The sequence below is a fragment of the Lytechinus variegatus genome, chromosome 4 (assembly GCF_018143015.1).
Source record: "Lytechinus variegatus isolate NC3 chromosome 4, Lvar_3.0, whole genome shotgun sequence".
NCBI classification, from domain to species: Eukaryota; Metazoa; Echinodermata; class Echinoidea; order Temnopleuroida; family Toxopneustidae; genus Lytechinus; species Lytechinus variegatus.
The window spans coordinates 44,129,597-44,142,122 of record NC_054743.1 but is presented as its reverse complement, the minus strand read 5'-3'; the positions used below and the strand labels follow the sequence as shown (position 1 = coordinate 44,142,122).

The following is a 12,526-nucleotide window of genomic DNA, read 5'->3' as shown; positions in this document are numbered from 1 at the left end:
CACCAAATATTAGCATTCTACTAGCTATATAAATTTAGTTAAAGGCAAAAACATACCCCAAAAAACAAACTTAGGGCAAATTTCATAGGCTTATTTGCATAATTACGAAAAATACATTTGTTGAAAATTTACCGTACAGTCTTGTAGTTACGATACGGCTCTACGCGTGTGCAAATTTGCACGGCTATCGCGTGATCAGCGGCCGAGATCTGAGAGAGGGGGGGGTCATACTGGTTAAAATAGCCCAGTTAAGATAGGCTTAAACATAAATCATCATTATCATTAGTTTTATTGACGAGGCGAGATGACATACTTTTTTTTAAATCAAAAGCTAGCATTTTGACTGTATAGATCAGAGGCCCAGTCGTTCTCACTGAAAGGGAGTCATATAATGCAAATATCCTATGACATTTTGAAGCCACTGCTCAACAAAAATGTCACAGCCATAGATATAATAATAGACTAATTTTGATTTAATGTGCTGATGCTTTGCTGGGTTTTTAAACAATAACCATAGGATATTTTTGGAGTGTGTGTTGACTTGAGATAATCATGGTGGTATATGCCATGATCTTAAAAGGCTTGGTAGTATAGATTAGTTTCCTTCAAACATAAAAAAAAAAAATAAATTTGGTTCAAGTTTTAGCACTTTATATCCCACTCGTCTGAAGGTCATACGTAACTTTACTAACGACAAGTGTCCCCCCTCCAAAATTAATGTATTTATCAGGGCACTGTACAAACATAAAATTTACTGGTTGCTAGTAAAGTTGATATTTGCGTTTGTTTTACGAACAATGTTCAATGCAATCACTTGTAAATATCGGGATTGTGATTGATCAGTATGATTTGTGTTACAGGACCAACGCTACATCCATGCCAATGCTGCTGATACATCCTGAGTTCTCTCTGCATAAAAAGAAAAACATAACAAGAAAAAGTGGATTTAGTGATTGGTCCCAAACTACAAAGCTAAGGGTCGACCACACAATTGATTTTCAAAACCAATCACAAGTTGTGGTCAATCCAATTAAGCATACATAAAGATTTAGGTTCTTCGATAAACTGTTAACCCTAAAAAGTTTACATATAGGCTATCATGGTGTTAAGTGTAACATTGTAAAATAATCTATCAACGTCAAGAAAGAGGTAAATATTCATCATTTTCTTGAAAGTTCTCAAACTATGTTAAGTTTCTTGAAATTTTCGGGAAGGTTTTTTTTTTTGTTACCCCCAATGGTTAACCGTAAGTGCCAATTTAATAATGGAGTGCATGAACGTTTTTCTAAACAAACGTAATGACTCGGGTATAAAAATCCACACATGAAAGATCCGCACTGTCATTTCATGTCATTACAATGTATTAGATTATGCGACAATGGACCAGCAATAGCTACGGCAGGTGAGCTTATAATCTATTGTTGTACCTACCTACATGTAAGTCAGGTACTTTAATTTTGGAGAGAACCTTTGATTAAAACGTACCATAACATAATTGTACTGAGATTTGTTTAGATATTTGATCTTAGAGTTACGAGGATTATGCCATGTGTAATGTGCAAAGCGATTTTCATTATGATCACATGGTCTTCTAAGGCATCACATTAGCCCAGTCGTTTTAGGGTTGAAGATTACTCATGAAATTACTGCTCGTTGTTTGAGCTCATCATAAAACATCTTGCTCATGTTAACATACAAAACTTCCAACTAACTTTTGTAGATTGTTGCTAATTACATAAATACACTCCAGGGGAGCGTTTCATTAATATTTTCATCCGAAAAGTTGTCAGATCTGACATCTTTTCATGATTTTGATTGGCTGAGAGGCACTGTTCCTATGGTAACTCTCGGATAAAATGGGACTTGTCGGATAAAACGTTCGACAAGTCCTTTCATGAAACGCCAACCAGGAGACATGATTATGAACAGATTTATGACTAACTTACTTCATAGATGTGTGATTACTTATATATTCTCAAAAGTGTCGATACGTTGCCGGGTGTTCCCGCTTCGGATGTTTCTCAACGTCTGATATTTGTCACGACCTGCTCTGATGTTCTCCTGATGTATCTTGTCATACCTATCTTCACCCTTGCTTTCATCCTTCATGGCCTGCAACTCCGACTGAAGTTTCTGTCATGAAGGAATTTTATCGAGTTGATTTTTAAGCAATGGGTATGATGACATTTGGGCAGAAAACTCACAAACTATTACTAATAGTTAACAGAATAATATAGCTTCTACTGCTTGTGTATTAAAGTTAAAGGGGAACTTCATCCAGACAAAAACTTTAATGTAAAGACAGCAGAAGAAAATGTAAAAATATTGGTGAAGGTTTGAGAAAAATTTATCAAATATTAAAAAACACACAAATGGGCCAAATCAATAACAGGCAAGAGCTGGGGCAATTTTGGATTGCAATGAGTATAGATTGAGTTGATATTGATTGTTCTTATTGTTTGTTGGTAGAATTCACAGGGTTTCCAGCTTTTCAAGAAAACAAAATTCCCTGATGAATTAAAAAAAAAATCCCTGATAAATGTTTAAAACCCATTCCAGTTTCGCATGTTTTCTAAGTTGCCGCAGTGAATTTTTTTTGGTATAAAAAAGAATAATGTAAAACTAGTTAGTACCACCATAACCAGTCATTCAATGGATGTTGTTTTGATATGTACAACAATATAACAGAGTCAAACTGACTACCCTGCTTTCGACTGTTGAGCTGATCAAAATTCCCTGATTTTTTCCTCATTTGAAGCAATTTTCCCTGATTTAAGGTATTTGTAAAAATCAAATTCCCTTATTTCTCCCTGAATTTTTTTTCTAATTCCCTGATGGGCTTGTAACCCCTGATTCACTAGCAAATTACCTGTAATTTGTCTAGGAGATGCTTATCTGGAAGATAGGATTCTTTATCATCTAAATCATCGTTGTCATCCTGCTGTACTTCCAATTCGTGATCTTGTTCATCTTCTTCACCTTCGTCTTTAGGAATTAATTGTTGAGCCTCTCGTTGAGCAGCTAGTTGAGCAGCATGCTGAGCAGCGGCTGCCTCCTGTGCTTCTTGGAGCTCCCTTTCCCTCTCCTGTGACAACCTCAACTGTCAAAACAAACATATATCATGGCAATAAACTCGGCGGAAAATCCCAAAATATTTTGAATATCAACGGACATCCAAAATCATGGAGACAAGGGTCCATTTCTTCATGGAAAATTCACTTGCTCATTGTTTTTGCCATATGTGAATGAAATTTCGCGCATTTTTCTGGACCTATTCAATATGATATCGTTCTATCCTGGAAAATACTCATTAAATATATATACCATTGAGGCCAGAAGTTTACATACACCCAAGAAATTCAATGAAAAGTTGACATTTGCCCAACATCATAAAATTCACCAAATCTTATGAAATATTTGTGCTATCATGACAAATTTGATATCAAACAAATGAGTATGTCATGCCTCTTCATCACATTGCTTTGTCATCAGGAGCTGAAAAATGATTAGGTGTGATTTCCTCCAGAAATCTTCATATTTTAGACAAATTAAAAATAAAAACTTGACAAAAACTTTTCATATTTGTGCTAGTTAATTCTCAACACAAACATTTCAGACTACACTTTGTTTTTCAGTGGTCACATCATGATAATAAATGTAATATAAATCATAGATTTTACATTTATATACTTCTTTGAAACAATGTTTGAAGATATAACAAATAGAATACATTTGGCACAAAGATCACTCTTTTTCTTCAAAGAAAATTCCACCTAAAATATACTTAAATCGCAAGGGCATCCCAGTCATGTTAAAGAGCTTCATACGCCCTTTCATTTAATACCAAATTTGTCATGGTAGTCTATATATTTCTTAAGATATAGTAAATTTTCAATGTTTGGCAAACGAACAAATTTCACTGAATTCCATGGGTGTATATAGACTTTTGGCCTCAAATATATCTGCAACATCATAAGGACCACTAAAAAATGTGATTTTCAGTTCATGTGGTAAAAGCAATCTTTTGTCTCACACTCAAGTACAAAAGTAAACGGACCTTCGGACTCCCCCCCCCCCTCCTTCCCCTGGTGGTATTCAGTTTAAGCCGGAGCAAATGGACTCAGGAGCTGAAGTTGGGTAACTGATATAAGCAGGGGTGTGAGTGGTCACACAAAAAAAATGAATAAAGCTGAAGAGTGTAGAAAAAGTCTGAAAAAGAAAGACCTCTCATATTCTTTGCACAGAGGAAAGCCCAAAATAAGCTGAAAATGAAAAACAAAAAAATGTGAAATCAGATAAGAATCTGAATTCTCACACCCCTGTATAAGGCCAAGGAACAGTGATTACCTTCTCTGCAAATTCAGCCGATTCTTTTAACGACTCTTCTCGACTTTGTTCCAAGCGTGCTTTCTCTTCTGCTAATGCCTCTACTCTTGCTCTCATTTCTTCCTTCTCTTGAGCGGTCATCTCCCTTTCAAGGGTTGCCTCATTCATTTGCATTTCCATTGCAGCCACCTTGCTTTGATATTCTTCTGATTCCATCTGCTGCTGCTTCAATTTCTCTTGCATTGCTCTTGATTCCTCTTCCCAACGTTTCAAATCTGTGATTTAAACATAAAATGCAAAAGTCGTAACAGTCATGAAGTGAATAGGAATTAAATAATCAGGGCCAAGTAATTACGGTGTTTTCTTTCATCAGTGACTGCCTAAAATCTTTTATAGAGACAGATGTAAAATACAAGACTGTATAACAAAAGTTACAAGAAATTAATTGCTAATATCTTTAAATTGTGACATTTAACCCTAAATGTGTTTTTTTATTTGTTGTATTTAATAAAAGGTGTTTGATCTGCCACCAGCTCATTAAATATGCAAAACCTTTCTATTCGTGCATATCTACTATGCACATGAGACAAAAAAAAAACAAACAAAAACATATCCATTGTTTGAATTTAGAAACAGAATAAATTTCGTTTAGCTAACCTTCTCTGTTCTTCTCCTCAGCTAATTCTTTCTCACGTATTTGTTGTTGTAATCGTTTGTATTTCTCCTCAGTTTCCTGTCTCTTCTTCATCTCAATAGCTAGCTGCTCTCTGTAAAATAACATCACATAGATAGCCATGGATTAGTACAGCCCTAAAATAAAGACTTGTGATGATGCTGATGCTGCCAATGATGAGGACGACTATGATGACGCTGATAATGATGATGCTGATAATGATTATTATGATGGTGATTATGATGATAGTGGTCGTGGTGATGCTGATCATGATTATGAAGGTGGTGATGGTGATATTTGTGATGATAGTGTTGATGGTATGATGATGATGAATGCTTCTTTTACTTCGAAACCATGTCTCCCAAATATAACAGGACACGGGACAAAACACAAGACATATCTGTAACACCTATTCTTGCTTTATCTTATATCATTAACTGAATTATATAGCCATCATTACAATAATGGAAAAGAAGTAATAAAACACAAGGAGAGTTGTCTACCTTTCCAATTTTTTGGCTTGCTTCTCTTCCTTTGCTTGTGCCTTCATCTGTTGCACCTCTATGGTATCGGGCTTACGTCTGCGCATGTAAAGTTCATGGTTGCCCATACACAAGGCAAGGATTCTCTTGTTGATTCGCAACCGAGAAGCGTAGAAAACAAAGTCCTGTCAAATAAAACAGAGTATAGTTGAGGGAAAGGCAATCTCCAAACACTTGTGAGAGATTATCATATGCTTTTATATCTTTAAGATAATGGAAAATAGTGTTTTAGTATTTATTTTTATAATATTAGACACGATTTAAACAAATAACAAGTGGAATGCTTCTGGCAGTCTTGCCTGCATCACACAATGCAATAGGGTAGCAGGGCTGACTTTCAATTACATGAAAGATGCATTATCTTTTTCATAAACAAGAGAGAGAAAAAACACAATTTTATGATAAACCCCTAAGTTGATTGACCTTGACTAAGAAACTTAAAAATTTCATAATCGTAACATTATGATTAACTTTAGTTAATATCAGTTTATTGAGCCCAAGATGACCTTTGAGTTGACCATTGCTGAGTATACTGAACATCCATTTTACTGACAATTGATCATCAAGATATTGAGTTTTATGGATAAGGAACCTACACTTTCAAAATTACTCTGAAAATTCAAAATCTTAACCTTCATTAAGTTATTTACAGTGATAACACAAAATGGTCAAAGTTCATTGACTCTATATGACCTTTGACCTTGATCAAGTGACCTGCAACTCAATCCAGTTGATCACTGACAGTTGATTACCCATATCTTAAGGATTCATGAAAGACATCCTTATACATCCGAAGTTAAGATGACATGTCAAAAACTTAAACTTGGTTAAGATTTCAATATTGAAACCCCAACATAGTCAAAGTTCATTGACCCATAATGACCTTTGGACTTGATCATAAGACCTGATGACACCTAAAGTCTCGCTCTGCTATGCAGGCGAGAAATAAATGAAATAACGTAATATGAAGAGCAATATTTTTCTTTCACAGCAAACTTTATTAATGACATTGAATGATTAATGTCAGATGGCTTCTAGATAAAAATAATTCATTTCAAGGGGTGTTTTGCCCGATATTTTCTTTATTTGGGTAACTTTGTTTATAAACTGTCACAAAAAAAGGGGAAATATTGACAGGTATGTCAATTGTATCTGCACTTTCTTGACAGGATGTAAAAAGTCAAACCATCCAAACCATGTGGCTTTGTCCCCATATCCTCCAAGTGTCGTAATGTACATGTAGATCTAGTTTAAAAATGTGATCCTCATATACAAAGAAAACAAAGCAGGCTACTATGATCAACTTTATGTTAACTAGTGGACCCTTTTAATTGTCCGTGAGTGCTTGGGGATCCCATTCACAGAATACATAGTGAAAGAGGCACAAGCACCCGCGAATCACTATATGCAGAATAGAAATCTGTCAAAAGCCATCGGAAACAGGCGCGACAGTCAACGAATCTGCAATGACACAATATCTTGTAAAATGTCTTTCTAAATGGGGGTTTGGAAGATCCATGCAGGAAAGTTAAAATTGACAAGCCATCCCATCACCAACATTAAGTTGCCAAAAGTGAATTCTGAGATTTTAGCGAGTTTGAAAAGGCACATCCTAAGTTTTAAAATGATACATAACTTGTCAAAATTGGCGAACAACCCATGAAAGTACTTGATTGAATGCAGAAAAAACAAAGAGCTTGAACAAAATTAAAAAGAAAATGGCTAAACCATAAAAATAATGGCCTATATGGGCCGAAATATGATCTCCGCTGTCGACTGCCACAAAAATAAGCAAACACACACCCAAGGCATAATCTATAATCTGGAAGATAAAGTTCTTTCTGTCAATTGATGTACTTACCGGAGCTTTCTTCTCGATTGGCTTGATAACAAACTTCTTGTCATTGAATGAGATGTTTCTGATTTCACTCCATGGGAAGCCAATCTTTGGTGTCAATCTGTGGCAATAACATGTACATACTCAGTTAGAAATTTATAGACCTCATGCACGGACATTGTCTCAAGGCCAACTTAATGGCTGACAACATTCCCTTGCATGAGTAGGTAATTTGCAGTTGGCACATCTCTGACAATACCTTTTACAATGTACATGATGTCATATGCACAAAGAAAATTCAAATATCTTATTTTTAATAATGCAAATTAAATCTGAATATTTCGACACTTGTTTAGTAAGTTCAGGACAATCTAATATTTTTTTTGCAAAACAATCTTTTTCAACTCCAATCTCAGCATGGTTTTATCACATAAAATCTTTTTTATATATTCTATATTCATGTGTTTTCCTCCTTGAAATCTAAAAAAATATCATCACAGGGGTGTGAGTGGTCACAAATAAAAAAGATCTGAAAAAAGCTGAAGAGTATTGAAAAAGTCTTAAATAAAAAGAGCTCCCATACTTTTTGTACAGAGGAAAGCCAAATATAAGCTGAAATTCAGCTGAAAAAAAAAAAAACTCTGAAATCAGATAAAAATCTGAACTCTCACACCCCTGTTATCATTACCCTGGCTTTAACCAAGCAAGCCTTTTACAGCACACAAGCATTCTGAAGGAATAAATTCCTGCCAGGTACCATTTACTTCCCCTGGGTTGAGTGCATCGCAATGTAAATCAATTTCTTGCTGAAGGAAATCATACCGTGTTTACGATTTGAACCCACGACCCCAGTTTCAAAGTCAGGAGGCTAATCATGTATGGAGGTGCCCTGGCCGAGTGGTCTACGGCACCTGATACCAAACATGCGAGTCCTGGGTTCAATTCTCTACCACAGCACCATCAGCAAGGCATTTCTATTCACCATTTCCCCCTTATACAATGAACAAGTACAATGCTGCATAGTGTGCAAGTGCTTAAAGAAGGGGTGTACATACTTGTCGTCCTTCTCGTAAACGTTCAATCCGAGCGCATCGACTCCTAGCCAAAGATCAGTACCTTTCTTGTTTCTGATTTCAAAGTAATTGACACCATACATCTCAAGATCCTGTGCAATCTTCATATACTCGGTAATAGCATCCTCCCTGTCCAAACGAAAAATTGAAGAAAAAAAAATGGTAGTGATGCTAAGTCTTGATACATAAATACAATCCACACAACATTAATAATAATGAATACAAAATTATTCCATTCACTTGAGCTAATCATATCCAATATTGGCTTTTAGCGAGAAAGAAAGAGATGCTCTATTCAACTCAGCTACGTCTCAATGAATAGAGCTTTCTTTCACCCCATGATAAGTCTTGTACCATCACACTCGTGCCTATTTGCTATTTGTATACTAAACATATCGGACATGGAGTAGAAAACATCTAGGCCTTCATGGTCAAGTTGTTTGAAATCTAATAAGGTACAAGTATGTGAAAGAACAAGGACTTACTTTGATAATGACAGATGCTCTTGGTGCCAATTTGAGACACGTTCGTACCACTGCTCCTTCGTCATCTTGTGCTGTTCTATCACTCTGAAAGACAAACGTACAATGCAGAGAATTATTTGAAGCTCTTTCTACTCTGTTTCATTCATCAAATTGGCAACATTAGTATTATTAAAGTATCAGAGATGAGCGTTGACAACTATTATACCAAATCAATGAGTAATGATAATGATGCATTCTTTTGGTGGAACAGGTCTTTGCATGTCGTTATTAATATGTAGGGCAGTGGTTACCTGTTAATCTGTAAATGAAAACAGAAAATCTGTTTTGGTTCATCAATGTTCATGTGGAAATTTTTTATTTAAATTTTGTGAACGGGATCTATGTCCTCACTGTGTACAATTTCTATGACAAAACAGAATTACTGTTTGAGATCAAGCTTGAAACGTAATAACAGGTTTCCAGAAACTGGCAAAACTTTGCAAGATATAACTCTCTTAGATGGCACTCGACATGTTACATGAATTGCCTTACCTTTTAGGTAGGATGTTAGTGTCCTCTGTAAGCTTAGCCTTTGTTGAAGCGCTATGAGGTCCATATTTAGCCTGTGCTGCGTATGATGCAAGCAACACAGAGGTTTCTGGTGGGCAGTAGACCTCATCACTCAAGATACCTTCTTTGATTTGCAGGAAGAACAACCGCTGATGACAGAAAAATTGAAGAAAAAAATACATTATTACATGTACAGCCGGACATAAAGGCTTATTCAATTTCAACAGATAAAAACAAACAAATATCAGATACCCTAGATCGTACACTTACGGAATATGTCTTGTACTCTTCACTCTATGACCAATGTGTGTTAATGTACTCCTACATGTACCTGGTCCCAAGAACACTGGGCAAAACTAAGTAGTTTGCTCTGCAAGATTTATCCCTTATTTATTATTCCACATTTTGTTACCATGGCAATGTATTGAATGTATTTTGTATATTCAATTTATTTGTCTGCGAGTTGAATGTCTCAACTCGCAAATACTGTGCTAGCTACACATGAGCACTGGGACGAAATCGAGGGAGTTGCGCTTCCTACAAGATTTGCAAAATATATGGCCAGACAGAGTGACTGACAGACCCCTATACACCCTCACCAAATAAAGCTGAATTAGACATTCAATTGTACAAAATCTCTGGTTCAAACTAGGATGGTGTACAAACCTATTGATTATCTATTACTGCAATTTGGGCATTTATTACATGTACATGTAGTAGACTTTTCTTCAAGTTCTTCAAGCAACGCTGACTGCCTCCTTCAATCCTGAACATTCTTGCAGTATTGTAGTACCGGGGGCCGGCAGGTGCAATACACCGGGTGAACACCCTACTCTTTGACGAACAGTGTATTGGTCATAACATGCATAGGTTGTGACTCTCCTATAAACGGGACCAACATTTGCGTCCTTTCCAATGGACGGAGTGTTTTCTAACTGCATTCACACCTGCACTGAATACAGTAGTGAGGCACGCTAACACACAACGCTATATAGGTAGCATCAGATTTTTTGTTGGATGCGTTTCAGCATGAGCGGGACTCGAACCCCTCACGCTGAGATCTACGATCTTATCCGAAACATGTGCTCTAACCGACTGAGCTATGCTCAGCTGGTTCATTGTCTTGTGCACCCTCCTTCAGGCTGATGAGTTTTCATTAACTCCTCAGATTTGGATTACACAGACTGGATATCAAAACACTGTATATTCACTCACACAAGATAAAATAATAAAAAATTAATAATAATTTCGAGGGCTAAATTGCCAAGAGCCCCCTGTATTTTTTTTCTGTGATAATGTGTGTGTGTGTGGAAGCTATAGTCTATAGATTTATACCTGTGTAATCTCTTGAATGAGCTCCTCTGTTACTTCTTCTGGGTAGAATTTGACTCTGAATTTGAACTGAAGGGGGTTGTCTTTCCTCAGGTCTTGTGCAACCACCTAGTGAGTGAGAGAACAAAACATATTATAAAGTGTTATTTACCAGTAGTAAAAAAAATTAGTATCAGAAAACTTTTGGGGTGAAGAGGAGAAAGCGATTAGAAAAATGTAAGAAAGGGTGATGAAGAAATGGGGGGCAGAAAGGAGGGGGAGGGGAAGGTGGATAATGAACAGAAAAAGGATTTAAAGAAAATGAATAAAGAAGGACCATGGAGCAGTAAGAAAGTAGGGGGAGAAGAAGAAAGAAGAAAAGTAAAAAAGAAGTAGCTTCTTGAGGGACTTTGCGAACTCCAAAATAATAAAGGACATGGCATAATTCAGTATGACCCAAGTTTAAGTTTGATGATCCCTAACAAAATTCTTTGGCTCATGCCAGAAAGAAATAGTCCAAAATGTAAATGGCAGGCCTAATGAGTAAGATCCTTTGTGACATTTGACAGGTCAAATGACCTGATTAAATTTTGGGATCATGAGGTCTCATGATCCCAAAATTTAATCAGGTCATTATCACATATACATTAGCCAAATTTGAAGGTGGCCTTTTGAACGGTTCTTGGATTTTATTGCAAGTACAAGCTTGATACCCCAAAACAAAATCATAATCATAATCCCAATATTCATGAACATGTGAACTATTAAAAAGTTTGAAGTTGATCCATGAAACTTCCTTTCATAATTGTGAGAACAAAAAAAAAGAGATGGATGGGCAGGCAGGTGGGAGCTCATAAATCTTCATGTATAGAAGATGAAAGAACAGCATATTGACAGTACATTTTACTTTGATAATGTTTTGAACTTATGACCATCTCTCAAGAAAGAGAGTGTGCATTCAGCCCTAAACTTGACTTGGAAAAGAATTTCAAAATCCATTGCTCGTTTTCAATGTATTCATACTGAGAATCTTTATACACATGATATGAGGCAATAAACTCTTTGCAATGTTACAGCGCAAGAATTAGAATTGTCCTCAATTATCATGCATGTATATGGTAGAATATACAAGCAGTACTGTACTACGCAGGCTTACACTCAAGGCTCAAAGTCCAAGAGCATGTACAACCTTCTACCTATTGTATTGAGGAATGGTGAATAAATAATGACATGCTTCAATGGGCTTACTCTACAAGGGGAGTCAACCTGCGTGTAGATATCAAGTGAAAGGCGGAAACTCTTTCAAACTCTTTGATAATCAGAATCATGTTTACTGTATACTGAGACAATAATACTGATGATTTGTATGGTGCAATACAATGTAATTAAGCTAAAAAGATACTGTCTGTGTTCAAACACGTACAAAATTTGACCTAATAATAAATTTTCAATAAATGTTATAAATATACATTCTTAATAATAAATAATTTAATGATAATAGTAATAACTAGAACTACATGTATCACTGAAGATGATTAATACAAGCACCCTCGCCCTACGCCATTACCATGGCAGCAGTTTCCAACACATGAAAAAAGAAATATCTTGCCCATCTTTACCCCAAGACCATGTGTGAGAAAAATATCATGAAAAAATATGTCCTGTACATCTTTTATACCTCAAGACCAATGTGTGAACCAAATTTCATGAGAATTGTTAAAAAGTGAGGA

General features: G+C 36.0%; 1 protein-coding gene across 1 annotated transcript in view; it reads right to left on the bottom strand.

Moving 5' to 3' along the window:
- Positions 1 to 322: 322 nt before the first annotated feature.
- The window catches only part of LOC121414144 (moesin), a 29,558-nt gene continuing 17,354 nt past the window's right edge, over positions 323 to 12,526 (bottom strand). The window contains exons 5-15 of the mRNA XM_041607214.1: positions 10,821 to 10,925; positions 9,468 to 9,634; positions 8,937 to 9,020; positions 8,434 to 8,580; positions 7,403 to 7,499; positions 5,503 to 5,666; positions 4,984 to 5,093; positions 4,348 to 4,601; positions 2,870 to 3,100; positions 1,947 to 2,133; positions 323 to 909 (exon numbers count right to left, since the gene is read on the bottom strand). Coding sequence (XP_041463148.1) covers positions 1,966 to 2,133; positions 2,870 to 3,100; positions 4,348 to 4,601; positions 4,984 to 5,093; positions 5,503 to 5,666; positions 7,403 to 7,499; positions 8,434 to 8,580; positions 8,937 to 9,020; positions 9,468 to 9,634; positions 10,821 to 10,925 — 1,527 coding nt within the window. The 3' untranslated portion in view covers positions 323 to 909; positions 1,947 to 1,965. The remainder of the gene's footprint in view (positions 910 to 1,946; positions 2,134 to 2,869; positions 3,101 to 4,347; positions 4,602 to 4,983; positions 5,094 to 5,502; positions 5,667 to 7,402; positions 7,500 to 8,433; positions 8,581 to 8,936; positions 9,021 to 9,467; positions 9,635 to 10,820; positions 10,926 to 12,526) is intronic.